Raw genomic sequence first — 18,100 nt, forward strand, 5'->3', positions numbered from 1 at the left:
CCTTCTTAGGAAGCATAAGTAAGAGATTTTGATTTTGCAATATATGCTGAAAGAAATTATTATGATGACTTTTAGGAATATGTATACACTAGACGTCCCCACTGTCAAATTTGCACATTCCGTTTTTTCAGGGCACGTTCAGTTTAGCACATTCAAACTATGCTATTTGCTTTGTTTTTCATTCATTCATCTTTTCACAACAGGAGGACATAGAGACAAAAGATCCCAAGCTGTTAAATAAGTCACAATTTATAAATATTAAATTAATAGAAATAATTAATAAATATTCAATTAATAAAACTCAGAAAACACATGCACATGAGACCGGCAGAGGGAAATAAACAATGGGCAGAGCAGAGGGGATACCCTGAGGAATATGTTTGCATATAGATGAGGCAGATTTTTGTACACAAGGCATGGTCCTCACACTGTGATTTCTCAACAATTGTCAATAGAAAACATGCAAACTCATCAAGTGTATACACCAGGTACAGCTAAAATATGAACACAGTCTCCTAAAAGCAATTCTTAAGGGACTTGACTACTGTCCAGAACTACTTTCTGAAGAGTCATTCTATCTTTTTGTTGTCATGGAAATGTGCATCCTTTGGCATATACAGAAACTCAGAACATCCAGCTGAAATGCATTGTGTGTAACAGCCATCTACTAGTACTAGCTTACAGAGAGCATATTCCATACATAAAACAAATTCATAAATGCAACACTTACTTTTTGGCTTTTTACAAATATATCCTTTGTAGGAAGAGCAATAGAAATTATTCCAATACCCAGAGTCTGCATACATTTCAACACAGTGCTCATTTTGCTGAGAAGAAGGTTCTCCTACATTCCAGTTGACAAAATTCACTGCACTGCCGTCTAGCCACAACCATAGTCCTAATAGAAAAAATATTGAATAGGGGAAAAAAAGATAGTCTTAATTTCCATACTTTCACATGCTCCATATTTATTGCCTTCCTGAGAAATTTACTTGTCACCACTTTTGGAGACAGACCACTAAACTATTTACTTCTGGCACAACATGTTGCCCCTAAGTTTTTATGTAAATGATGTAATATCAATATTTGAAAAATGGCAGACAAATCTAGCTTATGGTGTTGCAAAGGCAAGTTCCAAGAAGAATCTCCCACAAGTGATAGCAATAGTGCAGTGTCAATTATTCATTCCATTTATAGAAATAAGTAATGTTAAAATATAACTTCAACAGAATGCTCTTTATTTCAGTAATTTGTAGGAAGGTTTTGTGTTACTCTTTTCAAATCCCACACCAAAGTCTTTCTAGGTCCAATTTTATTTCATTTGTTTCCAGTTTCTACTCCTTTACACAAGCTTTACACAGATGATCTTCCTTTTTATAGATCTCCTTCCAAAATCTTGTGATCACTGTTGCTCAGCTATGCTTTGGACTTTCTGCTTCTTCCTTCCGGTTCCTTTTTTTTTTTCTTTCTTTTAATAGTGCTATTTATTTAGAGTAAATGTACTCCTTGTGACTGTAAGTTGTACTCAAGCAAATTCTTACACTCAGCATGAAAATTGTATTTTGATTTTTATAAGATTCTATATATTTTGGAGGTTTTTTGTTTTGTTTTTTTTTTAATAATTCCTGACACCCTTTCTGTGAGGACATGGCAACTGAATACAATCTGGATACACACATAAAGGTATGAAATTTAGCTATGCAGTTATGCTGAAATTGCTATAATCACTATCTAGAGTGAATCACTATCTAGAATCACTATCTAGAATGAAGAGCTGAAGAACTCTTGTGTTTATGATTACTGTGAGAAGTGTGCTGCTCTACACTGCTCTAGAGCCACTTTAAGAAACACTTCTTGTGTCAACTGATCGCATGAGTAAACCTCAGCTTTCCTCTGTGTGTCATGCATATAAATGACTACCCTTGAATTCTTTCCTTTACCAAAAATTTTCGCTATTCCTGGTTAAGATTCAAGCAATGTAATTGAAAAGTTGTCTTATCCCTAAGAAGTTTGTCATTTAAATGCTTGGGTAGGCAGTGCAAAAATAATCTTCCAATACTCAAGAAAATCCCACTCAAGTCACCTGAACTATTTTGCAACCGTGCCACTCACAGTTATACTGGTATTTTTTTACCTGAACAGTATAAGACTGTACTTTAAAATCTATCATAATAATAGAAACATCTATCTAACTGAATATTAATTGCATTAATGTGAAAGCAATAATCATCAAATATAGGATTTAATTAAAGCAGCCTCTTGCCTATTCTGTCTGGATTTATCTTCTTTATTACAGAATTATAGCATGAAATTTTCAACACTCATGTCAAAAAGCTTGCAGTAATTAGTCACTAAAAAAAAAAGACATTAAAAGTAGAGAAAATACCATCCACATTTCTGTACATTCCTGTCCAAAATGTTGATGTTTTGCCTTCAAGTGGTTCAAGGTTGTAGGTCAGAAAGTTGGCTTCAGCTGAGTCTTCAACTGAGACCAAAGAGGCACCTGGAAGACGCAGGGAAAGAAAAATTCCTTAGAGATGCTTCACAAGGGAAAACATTCTCATTTCCCTGTCAACAAATTGCTTCAACAAAATGCTTCAACTTTCTGAGTATCAGAAAAGAGAAGGGGAATCTTCTCACCCAGTACCAGGTGTCTACATGTGCCGTGGGTTTCACTGGTAGGTTCTTATTGACTACGTGAAAATATATATTTCCAGTGAAGATAAAGCTATAATAAATTCTGCTGGAGAGTGAATGAGTGATCTCGGCATAATCTGATGGGAGACCAGGCACCTATGTCACATTGCCACCAATGCCATAAACAACAATGCTGCAGACATATGAAATCCATCAAAATCAATCTTCATCACTTTCCAAAAGAAGGAAGTTGAGAGAATGAAACTGCACAACAGCCCTAGTTTACTCATATATTATCCAGAGTAAACATCTTTCACTCCAGTGGTATAAAACTGCAATAATCAAGGGAGAAATTAGATCAAGAATACAAAAGATACAAATTCCATTAAGCTTTAGTGACTGCTGTGGATGAAGCTGTTTTATCTCCTATCAGGGTCAAAGTACAAGATTTCTATTTTCATGACCTTCACTCCAGGCCACACAGCTCCTCTCATGCCTGGTCCCACATGCATGAGGCAGTGCGGGCCATAGTTTTTCCATTACCTCTCCAATTAAAGCAATAATTGGATGCAACTGTCTTGTCCAACACTTGGGCCATCCTTGAACTCACAAAAACACATAAAACATGTTCAGCTTTCCACAGTTAGGAAAACAAGTAGGTTTTGTTACTTGATACTTTTGATACTCGTTTTAGGAAAAGTAGGATACTCACCTAGTCGAAGGCATTCTAAAGATGCCTGGGCCCAGTTTCTTGAAGATGAAGATTCAATGTAGTAGCAATGGCCTCGGAAAGGGATCCAAGATCTGTGTCCTTCTGACTCAGGACACTTTCCTGGAAGCTGAGGGGGCTCAGTGGGAGCTTGAACTGATTAAAAATAGTTAAAAAAAACCCCATGTGACTACGTCCTTACATTCACTGCCTTTTGATTTTTGCAGGTTTTGACATTGCAAGTTTATTCAATAGGAAATTAAATAGCAGAGTAGTGTGAGTCTTAGCTTTGCAAAATTTGTCTAAAACTAGATATAAAGTGATAACTAACACTTGATATAAAGTGATAGCTATTCACAGTCACAGTAGCTCTAACTTTAAAGTAGCCCAATTCAACCTAAGTAAATTCTAATGATTTCATCTATTTAGCTCTGAAAATAAACCCCAACATCTCTAATGAGATGTTTATTAAATTGCAACGATCAGATTTCAAGTTCTTACCATCAGATTTTTTGCAAACAGAGAAGTAACTTTCATTGCAGAATCCTGTCTTCCAGACTCCAGTAACGTCAAGATAGACACAGCCTAGTTTTTGCTTTGGCTCCCCTTCAGCCCATTTCGTGTACTTCATTCTCCAGTTATCAATCCATTCATAATGCCCATTGGTCTAAGGAAAAGAAACATCAGCTGGAATGATTAAACTCTATCAATCTACTCTGTCTACGTAGTACTTTGTGCTAAAAGGACTGGGGCTTTTCCTAGAAACCAATAACAAATACAAATGGCTCAAACTTTGACATTTTTGTTGTGACAAACAGATATTTATTGAGAAATACAGCAGTGCAGCAAGTACTTCTCAGCAAAATGAAATGCAAAGTGACGTTGAGTTAATGTTGAACTTAACAATACCTTTAATTTGAGACTAATAACAATTTCATTTAAAATAAATTTTGGGAGTGAAATTCTGATGACTAATTTTTGTACTACTTCTTTCCCCAGAAGTTTCAAGACATGTAGATTATTTTTACTTGAAATACATTTAAATCAGTAATCATTTCCCACCAAAGCTGGTTAATCCTTTATCCTGCTGATTAATGTTAGAGGCATCTTCTGATTTTTGGGAAGTGTTGTGCTATGTTTGTACATTTGGGTTTTTTTTCATTTGCTCAGCCAAATTGAGTGTGTGGAACAAGTGTCTGTGCCAAGAAGAAAAAGATATCTTATTTAAATATGCAGAAAGTATTAAAATACCAAACAACTGAGAAAAGGGAGACAAATACAATTAAACTAGGTAAACTAATTAATTATTTTGCTAAATATCCTCAAAAATGTTAAAATATTCATAGTAATAGCACCTTCTTATACTTCTCAAAATTAGGTATCATTATTAAAATAGATGTTTTCTTCTGTAAATTCTAAAATATCAGGATTATATCACATATATATCACACTTATACCTGAAATATATAAAGAGATATTCCAAGATGCTAGACTAAAATGCCTTGTTTCGAAGTGCACAGAGTGGAATATCATAGCAAAAGTGTGAAAAGCATGTGCAACATATACAATTTAATCAGATTAACAGAAGAGGATGGATTCCTCTGACAGCACAAAGTATTTAGGTCCAATATGGAAGCAAATAAGCTACAGTAAAGAGAGATGATAAGACTTTTATGTTCCTGACATGTCCCATGAGAAAAGCAGCATCATGTTCAATTAGTTTAATGTTCTTACCACATTGCTGTTAAGACCAATCCACACAGGCACCCCATACTTTAATATCTTCAGCCACAGGAACGAATGACTGTAGGTGTCTAAGACACTGGAAAGGTCAAATTGATTTTGTTTGCAGTTTTTCCGTGCATCCTCCCATGTCATTTTGGTGTGGATGAACAAGTAACTACTATTCCCATAACGGATAATGTTGGATGGGGATGAAGTTGTAGAAGGCAGAAATTCAGCATCTGTAAAATAAGGGATGAAAAAATAGCCATATACTTGTTCAAAAGGGGAGTATGATTTCACTGTGGTTGCAAATGGAACTAAACAAAAGTCTTCCTTATTTCATATCCCTGGTTTACAATCAGCATTGGTAAGATGCACTATGCTTTAAGCTAGCAACAGTAGTAAAATTCAATTACAAAGCTGTAGAAAGGAAAAGAGCTGCTTAAAGCAACTTCTGATAAAGAGTAAAGGAACATTCTGTGTAATAATCAAGAATAGTATTACTGAAATTACTTAAGATTAGGTCATGATTTTTTTCATAAAATGAAATGGTTGCAGAAGCTGTTTGGTTTCCCAAAGATTTTTTTTCCAAGAAATAAAATGGTCACAACAGACCAGTCCTTAAAAATTATGTAGATACTTAAACAGAGGAGAGATTTAAATATTTTTAATCTCTTTTTTAGAGGCAATTTTTCTCAAGTTCAGTGCAGACAGGTTACAGTCTCATTCCAGACAGTTTATGCTACATGTACAAACCAGTATTTTCCATAACATGTTTTGAAAGCCAATGTACTCAGAAAAATAAAAAACTATGGAACAAATGTCATATCAAGGGTTATGACACAAAGATGCAGATACAAATTCCAGCTCAGGAAAATATCAACACAGCATTTTCTGGGAAGGGTCAGATGAGAGCAGTGACTAACTGGACTTCTGACACAAGTGACTATTTGACCCTTTTCTTCCTGACAGAAGAACAATTCATGCATTTATCTTTATTGGAAGCAAAATCATGTTTAAACCCACATACTTAAGCAATTTCCTCTGAAAAAAAAAAAAAAAAAGAAGAAAAGGGTTTGGTTTTAATTAGAAAGAGAATTACCTGCATTAATTTGGCATATATATCCTCTGCTGTTATCACAACTCTGATCAGCCCACTTCCCTGCTTCCTTAACAGATTTGTTTTTCATGGCAACACAATCAGCCTCAAGGCAAAGAGATACAACACCAGTTAAAAATAGCTAGAATAAGCAAATAAGAAACTTTTGACTCCCATTTGCATCTTCAGACACAAGTAATGCTGTAATTTTCGTCTCATATCTTTGTAACATTTAAGAGCGCAAGCTTTAAGTTACACAAGTGATGTGGAAGTTCTATTCCTCTTACACTTCACAAGCTTCTTTGTTATTTTCTATTGCACTACATTGGGGTGAGTAAGAGGACCAGAGGAACTCTAGTATTCTCAATCCCCAGGCATACAGCATGGAGAGGAGTCACAGACAATTTAAAGAGAAATTAGACCAATCATTGCAGAAAAGACTGGATAACTTTGCCCCAGAAATAAAACAGAACGCTTAAATTGCAATGCAACAATTTATTATTTCATGCTGTAATAGTACACACAGCAATGTTAGAACAGCTCCTGCCCAAAGGCAGCCACTGCTGTCAGTTCCAGCCTTACTGTGACATTTCAACTTCTCTGACATGGACACAATAGCTAGAAATTAGATTAGCACATATTAAATAAACAGTGATTAGTGCAAAATCATGCAGGGTGGCTTTGTGCAATGAAACACCCATATTTATTTTATTGTTTACTTGGTTGGGTTTTTTCTGTTTCATCTGAGAAGATGTTCAGATACTTACATCATTTCTGGGTGAAAACCATTTGGATTTAAATCTTTCCAACTGAACAGTTGCATACTAATTTTTACTAACTATGATAATGTTTTTTGGTAAGATCAAGTAGACTTAAAAGCAAATATAAAATTTATGAAAAAGGGACTTTAAAAGTTGTCACATAAGACTTAATAAAATCCTATTACTTCCCATAAAAAAGAGACAAACATATTTTTTTGAGAAGTAGCATTTTTGAAATATTTTCCTTTAGAACTCCAAATTCTACCTAATTTTCTTCCTCCTTTAGAGATAAGAAGTTCACAGGTGCTCCTTTCAAAGACATGGAAAAGGATATTACACATAAAAATCAAATTTCTACATTAAAAATGTCATTCAAGAGAAATAGAGTTAGCACTATAAAGTGCTGTACTTCCAGAGTACACACACATGATCAGAGAGAAAGGAATTCTGTGACCTATCACATCAGTTTGTTGACAGAGAAATAGAGAAAGTGATTTTCTGGTGGTTCAGGGGTTTTTCCCTTGTAAAAATTGAATGGCTGTCTTTTTATAGACTTGTGTTCTTTCTGCAACTGTGACCAGCAGAATTTGCTTATTTGCTGTAAGACACCTGTGTCAGGGGAATGTTTGTGAATGCCTCCTTGCAAACTACATGCCAACTGGGAAGCCTGCCAAGTTCCAGCACAGCTGTCACCAGAGGACTGGGAGGATGTTCCCATTGTTGTGCTTTTGGGAAAAATGCCATGGGGCAGGAGAACCACTGCCCTCTTTACACAGCCCATGAGAGAACACAGGCTGAACACGAAAGCTGTGGAGTCCTCACAAACTGAAAACTGAAACAAGTCTGTGTATGAGCACTCCACGGATGCTGTCACCAGCTGATACAGAAACTGCACAAGGGCTCAAAAGCTTCACTCTACCTGGATTTAGATCCAACATGTATACAAGTATGAAAGTAGTAAGTCAAGCAGTGACATACCTAAAATCACCACAAATGCATGAATTCAATCTTAGGGTATTGATCTCTTTTCCCTAGTATAACAAGTGATAGAACAAGAGGAAATGGCCCAAAGTTGACTCAACAAGATTGAATATTATGAAAAATTTCATCATCAAAAGAGTTTTCAGGCATTGGAACAGGCTGCCCAGGGAAAAGTGTTTAAGTCAGCATCCCTGGAGGTATTCAAAAGATATGTAGATGCAGCACTTAGGGACATGGTTTAGTGGTGGCCTCGGCAGTGCTGTATTAATGATTGAACTAAACAATCTTAGAAGCCTTTTCCAAACTAAATGATTCTATAAAATCAAATTTCAGTGAACAATTTGTGATTGCTATTTACCTGGCCGCTGTACGCATATAAACCCGTATGGCCTGACGGGAAGCCTTTGGCCCAGTTTGTAAAGTAAACCCCTGTTCCATCTGTCCAGAGGAACCTCATTTCATGATTTATATCATTTAATCCAATCCATGTCTCAGTGGCAAAATCTTTTAAATGGAAGGTAAGGAAAGCTAGAATAAAAAAAATTAAAAGAAAAAGGCAAACAATTTTAATATAGGACAGTTTAAATATTTGGCCCCACAGAGATTGGTGATATTAAATACTCTTTCTGAAATACAGAACACTCCACTGCTGATAACACAAGCAGGTGAGATGAAAAGGAGATGAATGTTGAGTTTGATGAATGGGTAAGTAGATATACAACTGTGGCTTTGGGCAAAATACTTCATCTAAGCATATAAGCTGGTACTGGAATGAATCCCAAAAACATGATAGAAATTGTTTTTATAATGTCCCAAGAACACTTTTAAATCCTAGTTCAAGACATTAACAGCTGTGGGGATCCCACACATTTTTGATAATCCCACAGAGAGGTTGCTCTCCAGTGACACAACATCACCACCGATCTCCTGCCATTTGTGTATCTGCATAAGCAGTGCTGTTCCAGAGCCAGAGCCTGCTCCTGAGCCTGCACTGCCTTGGCAGGGAGCAAAATGCACAAGAAACATGCTCCAAATGAGACTTAACAGAGCTATTAAACAAAAGCAAATAATTGTCACTGCTTTGCACAGGTGGGTGCTGATGCGTCTTAGCTAAAGTGGCAAGCTCACAAATAGAGCAGGCTAGGTCAGCTGATATTCATCTATCATGAACATTATTAATTGTATTAAATCTACTAATCCATGATACATTGAATGTGGTGATAAAATGAATATACCATGGCTTTTGCCAACTGCTGCAGTCATGGTTATGAATATTTTTTTCCTCTGAAAAGAATAGATTCATTTCTGCTTGCTCAGTTAATCATTCACCTTCCTTCAGAATTTTAAATGTATGCAGCTTACTCCTCCAGGAATGAAATCTGTAGGTTTTTTTGTCAAACATTAGCATTGCCAAAAACTGTAACCGGAACTCAGGCCTTTATGCCTGCACTTCCTGCAATGATAAGAGTTTCGTGCTATTAGCTCCATTCCTCATTTCTCTTTTACCTAGAATTCAAGTCCTGTGCATGAATTAACCACTGCAGAAATTATGTAAAATAAGAATATAATTGTTTGAAAAATGGAAGTTTGACTCTTCAGCTCTTCACAAGTAGAAAACATAATTTGTGCTAAATACTTATCAGCAGTTTAAATTAAAACTATTTAATTGCTCAGACTTCAATGCATTGTTTTACAATGGTTGAATTTTCAATGTGCTCTCTTGAGTTCACAGACAGTATGTGTTTTGCAGCATTTTTTTTTCATCACATTCACACTTAAGATAAAAGAGTATGCCTAAGAAAAAGGTCTACCTGTCAAAGTCAGTCTAACATCTATCAAGGTCTTTCCCTGTTTTTAGTTTGGACGTGTGCCTTGTTTATTCAAGCATGGGGTAGCTTTCCCCCTCTCATCTCCCTGAGGCATGGATGCAGCTCTTGGGTTCATCGCAATAAGCTCCTCCAGTGAAGAGAGTGGCACTTCTGTGTGGAGAGCTCTGGGTATGGGTGTGAACACTCAAACCTGTTCCAAGTTGCCCACAGGCAGGCTCTCATCCTAAAGGTGTTCTACTTGATTTAATAGGAAAGCCATGCAGCAAGTTAATGCCACCTAGTGAAACCATATTGTTTGGATTGGAAATTGCAGGGTCCAGCTGGCATCATATGCAAGCAGGAAAAACCACTATTTTGGCTGCCAGAACAATATACACATATATCTCTCTGAGCCAACTCTAAAATTTGGTAGATTCAAGTGAAGACCTCATTGTAGATTTCTAAAAATTGTATGTTTTGGAACAAAAATCAAATATGCAATCATTATTCAAATCTGTTCATATTCAGACAAAAACCCCAGCTAGCCTGTAAGGATTAAATGTCATCTCATCTAGCTGCTACAAAACTGTGCACAGTACCTTGCACTTGCTCATTAGGGATCGAGGCCAGGTTTCCTCCTAAATTCATGCAAGCTGTTCGTGCAGCATGCCAAGTAACACGTTCCTCTTCTGTAGATCCAAATATTTTGTAACACTAAAATATGAACAAATTCTCTATATATTATCTTCACTCCAATATCCCTCAATTGATAATCACTGTTTTAAACAGAGCAGGATGGAAAAAAAGGCAGTAAAATAATACATTTATCTGAAAGAATACATTCAACTTTCAATGAGCTTTTGTGTTGGTCCTAGTTCTATATAAAATTACAAGTCTCACTAAAGTGTTTTGCTCAACAACTAGATTTGATCTGAAATCCATAGAAAACAAGCAAATCCTGACTTTTCTACAGACAGCTGACAGTGGTAAGTTATGCATGACTGATCTTAGTCTGCCTGATTATTAATTTTATTCTACAACACATACCATGTTATTAAAGTTAAGGAAGGCAAAATGTAGTCAGTAAAAAGGATTATGGTTTGATTAAAAAACACCAAGATCAAGGTATCAATACTTTAGGAATTCTGACTAAATGTGTATCAAAACATTTGAAGAGCTGACTAGAGAATTTTCTTTCATCAACTGCAACTGAATTTGCTTCATTAGAAGCATCAGAAAAGCATTTTTCCTGCAAAACAATGGATAGGCAAACAAAGAAAAGCGTGCACGTGTCATAGCTCTCTGCATAAAAGTAACAACATTCTGTTTAAATAAGAAACAGTATGATTTAAAAATTCCCTTGTTTTCTATTTAATGCTTTGCCAAACATCCAGCACAGACTGTATTTGTTATGGTACCTTGTTACGAAAAGAAAGCCAGGTTGGACGACATCCTCTTGGACTTGGAAATGTTGTTGGAGGAACAGTTGAATTAATGGAACTGTTGTGCCTTTCACATATGTAGGGATTTGGATAGCCACAGTTTATATCATTCCAAAATCCTGGGTGTAAGATAAATGGGGAACTGCATGACACCACATCTCAAGTTGGTTAATGGAAATCTGTTTCACACATTCTCACATACAGTGCTTTTAGTTGAAAGATAAGATCAAAGCTGTCTTCCAGTTTATTATCATTCAAAATGAGTGTCTAGGAAAAATATGCCACTTTTTGCTGTAATTACATAACATTAAAAGCTTTGTAGAACCAGGTACTAGAAATTTCATAGTGACACATTAGGTCAATTTTAATAAAAAATATAAACCAGCAATCACAACCATACACCCCTGGCCACAGATCTCTAACATCCCCATGTTAGGCTTCAGGTAAGCACAAGAGTATGAAACTATTAAGTTCTGTAAGTAATACTATGGTCTACCTAAATAACTTTTTGTAAAAGAGGAAAAAAAAAAAAACCCAGGAAGAAAGGATGCTTCGCAGAAGAAAAAAAGTTGTGACGCAAACGCACAAATAATGAAATTCATGAAAAACATACAAAACTCACCTAAATTCTTATACATAACAACACAGTTTTCATCATTATTTGCAAAGTTAGGTTCATGTGGTGCCCATGCCAAATAATTGACTGGAGTGCCATCCATCCAGCTTAAGAAAAACAATCCAACAAAATGCATAAAATAGAACTTCTTCCGTGTTAAAAAAGTAACTTTTTAATATGCTTAATATAACTGCTCACAGTAAAATGTACAAAGTTTTTTGACTAAATTGCCTCTTTACTAGTTGCAATAAACTTACTCTGCTCAAAGACATACAACATAAAATACAAACATTGTAAAAGCTGAACATCCATGTAGATTAGGCAATGAAAAACAAAATTGTAACCAGGAAAATTATTAGGACACGTCTTTCTAGTGGTCTGCAAGTGACAGAGGTGCCCAGGCTCATCCTTCAGACACATGCACAAGGTACTTAAAAGTATATTCATCTTAGGGTCCCTATAAAACCAGCAAGGCAGAAACATCTCATTTTCAGAGGCTCACCTAACATCCTAATTGTCCTATGTAGGTCCCTCATTGTTATTGTGAACTATAAGGAGACCTGAGAACTACTAGCCATCTATCCAGGCACCTCAAACACAGACTGAACTCAATGCAGGCTTAAATAAACATTACATGTCAAAATCAATATGGTGCTGCATCCTGACATTCAGAAAGGCTTGTAGAAAACCTGCTTGACCTCACAGTGCCACTGCTATCATTGCTCTAGAAAAAGAAAATAAGTTTCATTTGTTCCTTTATTAGAGTCTGTTTTCAAAGGTTAAGGATGGGGTAAAAGAACATTTTTACCTACAAAAGTTTTCTATATTTACAGCTAGAACATCTACTTATATTTTCAGTATAGATCAAATAATAAAGGAAAGTAGAATTCCTGAATAAAAATTCAAAATACATTAGCTGCAGTGTAATTTTTTGTCTAGCTTTGAGTGAATTCTATTTAGGAAACATGCGGCATTTCTTCTGGATAATCTAGAGCTAAATTAAGATGTAATTAAACCACTTGAGAATACAATAATTTTTAAATTATAACTCAAAACTGGGTATGACCTACCTCGTACGTTGGTCAATACTCAGTTGTAAACCAATGAAATATGCATCCTCTTTGCCATTTTTCAATATCTAGAATGCAAAAATTAAAATTGTACAAATGCCCTCTATTGTCATATAAATCCACTGTGTTACTGATGAGTCATATAACACTAACTGACAGAGAATATGAACTGGATATATTCTCTAGCTTCAACATTTAAGTTAAAGCAGCTCACAGCTGACAGCCCACAGTCAAACTTCACCATTGGCCAAAAGGTGTGGTCACTGTATCAACACTTCTCACATTTTACTTGAAAGCCACTGAAATCAGCACCTATTGCACAGTCTCTGCAGTGGACATTATCTGACTAATTTCTTGCAATGACAAGCCCCTTCCTATATTTTGGATATCAATTGATACATGTCCTTGTGGCCTCTCACTATCACTCTTCAGCCAGCTCAGGAAGTGTTCTTTGTTGTTCAAATACAACTTTTAAGCACATTCCTGATTAAAAATATGTTGACCTCAGCCAGCATAAAAAGCAAACAATTCCAATTATATAGGAAATAGGATTTCAAAGCTCTTTCTCATGGCATAATCTATGTCCCAGTTTCTTCTCTCTCCATAATTATATTCTCAGAAGAAGGAGGCAAAGGAGCAAACTTGAGGACCAAAAAGACACTAGGTAGACTATAGCTCAGCTAAACAGATAAGATTTAAATCCAGTGTTCTGAGTGTTGCATGTAAGTCAACTGCTGCTTTGATCCACACTACTTAAGATATCCTACACAATCATAACTCATCGGTGTAATCTATTTTGCTAAAATGAAGCCACAGATCCCTTAAAAGTTAGCATTAGTTTGTTCTTCATATTAATCTGGCTTAGTGCAACTGCAACTTCACTATCAAAACTTGTAGGGAGAGCACCATGGTGAAAAGGATCTGAGCCCATGCTCAGCTGTTTTGGATGGTTTATTCCATAGTATTAATGATATTAATGATTTTTCTTACATATCGCCAGAGGAACTTTCTTTCACTTTCACTCTCAATGACAGAAAGGTCTCCAAAGTTCTTTTTGCAGAACTCACGACCCACTTCCATAGGGACAGTCTCCGTGCTGAAATAGTACTGTTTGTCTTCATGTATGATCCATCCATCCTCAGTAGTCCTGTATTCTGCAAGAGAATTGCCAAGCTAACTATTCTGCTCCTGAGATACAAGAGTCCTCCTTAACAAAATTTTAATGCTTTTGAACACAAACACACACAAAGTGCAAAGCAGTAACACCTACCGGGTGTAGGAGATTCTGTTGGTTCAGGCTTCACACTTGCCCCTGTGACAAAAAATATTTATTATGATTGTATACCTTCTGTCTGAAGAAAAGATATTTACTGTGACTGACAGGCATGTTTTAATACTGATATCGACTTTCACAGTTAGCAATGGATTTAACAGCAAAATGCAGAAGGAACTAAATAATCTAAATCTCTCATTTTTTATATAATATTCCATTTTAAATATGTAGTTTTGTTCCCTGAGGATATTCCTTACATGGAAAGTATTATAAATACCTTGAACTTTACCTGAATCAAGTAATTTTTTACTCATTGAAAGCAGTAAACCCTATGTCCCAAAGCATTAACTGTGTTAAGACAATTGTCCTGGATCTCCATGTCTCTCTCTTCTCCTGGCCACAAATACTTGAATTCTGACTTAAACCAGAGGCAGCAGGAATGCAGGCTGGGTTATCATCTGATGGGGGGCCCTAACTACTACAGGGTGAGGTTCTTTCCACCTTTCTCTGGTTGAGAGTAACTTCTACCTTGATCTTACAAATTTCCCCAGATAAAATCTCACTGGAAAAGATTCCCTATTTTTTTGCTATGGCATCATGAAGGTGGGATCTTGGATGTCATCATTAGTGTCCCAGGAAAGGAATTTATTATACAGAAAACCTCTGTCAGTTTAGGCTTAGCAATTAGTTTTTTACTAAAATCTCAGTAGTAATGACATTTATTAAGAAAATCTATGCCTAAGAAGTTATCTTACCAATAAAAGGCAGAGCTGATATTTATTGTCAATAATATAATACAACATCTTTATTTTGCTCCTCTCTGTCCCACTATAAGAATGCAGTAAATCACTTAAATGTGCTGCACTTTCTACAAAGCTCAAATGTAAATACATGCACTGCTAGTGAAACTCAAGTGCTCCCTAAATTATAGATATTGTCTTGTTATCTTCAGTAAATAAAAAGCATCCAAACACATATTTCATGAGAATTCAGCAAGTAATCAACATGTGAATATAGAAATAAAGTATCTTGAAATCAGGCTCCATCCTCAAACTACACATTCTTATCAAACAAAACAGCACCTAAAGCAAGTGAAGGAGGGAACTATTCTTAAAAGAGGCTTTGAAAATTTTTGTTTCTTACAAGATAAAAGTCAACCAAGAACATCTTCTTATTACACTAATACGCAGGAGTGAGCAATACCTTTTCTTATTTGGCAAATCCATCCATACATATAATCACAGTGCCTGTCATTCCAGAGCATGCTGGATTCACCACTGATCTCTGTACAAAGTTCAACTCCTTGATAATTATTTGGTTCTCCAAAGCCCCAGTTTTCATACCTCACCTATGACAGAAGAAGTTTTGTGAAGATTCTGTTATATGGAAATAAAGTAAGGGAGAGAGGGAGGAGACAGCATCAAAGCACAGACCTACAAATTGTTCCTATTGTCAGGTTAAAAACTGAGGGTGAAACGAGGATCCTCCTGTGCAAATGCTGACACTTCAAACTTTTTTCAGATGGCAAATGGATTGCAGTTAAGGTAACAGTTGTTTTCGTACACACTTGGAAGAATATAAACATTTTTTATGGGACCTAAATTCTTTAAAATACATTTAATAACAATGTTGGGGCATGCTACATCTTGATATTAAACTAGTTAAATATACAATATGAGTAGAATAGGATGTTATTGAGATGCAATAAAAATGTTGGCATTTGCCTCAGAAGAAGCATTACTGTTATTCTAATTTTCCTATATAAAATCCAGTTTCAGGTCTCTGTACTGACAATCCCCATCAATATATCTTGACCAAACTTGTATCAAGTACACCTACATCTCCAAAATCACTTTCATTTCTACGGTTTTATACCTTAGTTTAAAGTGCAGTAAATCAAACTGGCATTAAAAAAGAGTCTTCATCTCCATGGCATGTAAGCCATTGCAAATAATGAGCAAAGAAAATAACAACTAAAGAAAGACTATTTTACACAAAAAATCCTTTCATTCATAAGAATATCCTTTCAGTCTGCATGTATTTAGTTTCCTTGTTGATTCAATGTGTATCTTCTTATCAAAAATCAGTATGCTTTAGCCAAAAATATCAAGCCATGAAATTGCTATTCATTAGCTTTCCTAAAGAGTGCACAATACAGAGGGTCATGATTAAGCATAAAAATACACAGAAACACATACACTACACATAAATAAGAAGCACAGGGAATGCAAAATAACAGCTGCAGAAATTTAAATTACTCACTGGAGATCCATCACTCCAAGCAAAGCCATCATCAGGATTCAAGTAATATAAACCTATCCAGAAATTCTGGTGGTAATAGCCATTGTTTCTAAAAAAAAAAAAGTACCAATACTAATAAGGGCACTACAATATTTTTAACAATCTATCATTTACTACAGTTTAGAGTTCTCTAAAGATAACGTAATGCTGTTAAAAAAAATAAAAACCAAGGTGGAAATAAATTAAAATGCAGCTGCTTCTAGCTGTTATCATTATGCGTTAACTCAGATTGAAATACAGATCAAGAAAATCACCAGATACAGCTCCTGCACATAAAGTGGCTTAATGCCTTTGTATAATGGTTCACTGGCTACTGTTGCTCCATTTCTCAACTCCTCATTTTCTCTGTGAAGGCACTTAAAGCTTTCAAACAGAGAGTTACTTTCTGCAGTTGAATCACATTTTAAAAATATCACCTTCAACTAATCCTTGCCTGCAAGCAGGCACACTTTACTGATTAATCTGAATATATTCAGTTAATTTGTGGCAAAGATGCATCTAAGAATCTTCCTACTGTAAATACACAACTGGGATTTTAGTATGGTCATAGCTTTTTGCAGGGCCTTGATGCTTCAGTCTTGCTTCTTGGTTAGCCAGGGATGTACAAGATCCTTGAGCCTGGTTTCTTCTGGTCGTATTGCAAGTGTTAGCTTTTCATCTTATTTAGAAATCTCACACCTGTTTTTTGCAGTTCAGGGACTTACTAACCTTATTTGCCTTCCTGATGTAAAAAAAAAAATTAACCTGAAGTTGCCTCTGCTTTTTTATTAGTTCATAAAAGTGACAAAAAATCAACATATTATCCAGATTTATTAAACTCTTACCATTTTTGTATACTTAGCTGAAAATGACTGGCATCTCTAGTAATTTTATGATATCAACAACTCCACAGTAAATAGCTTTACTTCAGATGATAAATGTTGCCTTAACTAGATATCTAGCCAATGCCATTTCAGCACCACCTTTTGAGGTTATTGCTGCTAGTCATGCAACTACTTCATCAGCCCTAGGCTTTTGCTGTGCGTTTGACACAGACAGGGGCTGCAGACTGGCTCTCACAGAAGCAAGCCCAACAACAGCTAAGAAGAACTGTTTGAGGAAGGCCCGGCGGTGCTGAGGCGAGGCGCTGTCCCCGCGGACACTCACGCGATGGAGCGCCAGATCACGTACTGCTCCTCCTTGCCGTTAATGGAGGCCAGATCCCCCCCGACGGAGCGGCAAAACGCCTGCGATTCCAGCCACGTCTTCTTGTGCTCTGCTCTGGAAAAAGGCTACAGACACCATCGTGCCATCAGAAAAAACAGACCACATAGAGCTCAAGATCAAGAAATATTAGCTACCCAAAAGCAGTTGATTTACAATTATATTCCGTGGGGGTTACAGAAACTTTGAGTATGGGGCTTAGGAGTGCTCTCTGTGAAACACAGCCTTGGAATGAGCTCTTTAAGTCAAGTTAGCACAGTGCATTCCTGATAGGAGTGTCTACTGCAAGACAGCAACCAGACCACAAACTTACCAGAACTGTAATTTAAGAACAGAAGGTCAAACCTGTAGATTAGTCTTTAACAGAATAAAGAAAACTATGAGCATTTCAGTAGAAAGGAAGAAGACTTCTACATATAATCTGGAAAAAAAGATTATGAAACAATAGGACACACATATGCCAATTTATATTGGA

General features: G+C 36.1%; 1 protein-coding gene across 2 annotated transcripts in view; it reads right to left on the bottom strand.

The window, feature by feature from the left end:
* LOC139590923 (macrophage mannose receptor 1-like) overlaps window positions 1–18,100 on the bottom strand; it is a 53,847-nt gene that overhangs the window by 3,637 nt on the left and 32,110 nt on the right. For both annotated transcript variants that reach the window (XM_071428892.1, XM_071428891.1), the window contains 16 exons: window positions 17,569–17,693; window positions 16,384–16,471; window positions 15,325–15,469; window positions 14,119–14,160; window positions 13,839–14,002; window positions 12,849–12,916; window positions 11,785–11,885; window positions 11,139–11,281; window positions 10,320–10,434; window positions 8,271–8,440; window positions 6,174–6,276; window positions 5,081–5,310; window positions 3,848–4,013; window positions 3,350–3,502; window positions 2,387–2,503; window positions 731–898 (listed from right to left, as the gene is read on the bottom strand). In XM_071428892.1, coding sequence (XP_071284993.1) covers window positions 731–898; window positions 2,387–2,503; window positions 3,350–3,502; window positions 3,848–4,013; window positions 5,081–5,310; window positions 6,174–6,276; window positions 8,271–8,440; window positions 10,320–10,434; window positions 11,139–11,281; window positions 11,785–11,885; window positions 12,849–12,916; window positions 13,839–14,002; window positions 14,119–14,160; window positions 15,325–15,469; window positions 16,384–16,471; window positions 17,569–17,693 — 2,098 coding nt within the window. The remainder of the gene's footprint in view (window positions 1–730; window positions 899–2,386; window positions 2,504–3,349; window positions 3,503–3,847; window positions 4,014–5,080; window positions 5,311–6,173; window positions 6,277–8,270; window positions 8,441–10,319; window positions 10,435–11,138; window positions 11,282–11,784; window positions 11,886–12,848; window positions 12,917–13,838; window positions 14,003–14,118; window positions 14,161–15,324; window positions 15,470–16,383; window positions 16,472–17,568; window positions 17,694–18,100) is intronic.

The sequence above is a fragment of the Agelaius tricolor genome, unplaced genomic scaffold, assembly GCF_023055355.1.
Source record: "Agelaius tricolor isolate 1412-34295 unplaced genomic scaffold, bAgeTri1.0.p SCAF_6, whole genome shotgun sequence".
Lineage (NCBI taxonomy): Eukaryota > Metazoa > Chordata > Aves > Passeriformes > Icteridae > Agelaius > Agelaius tricolor.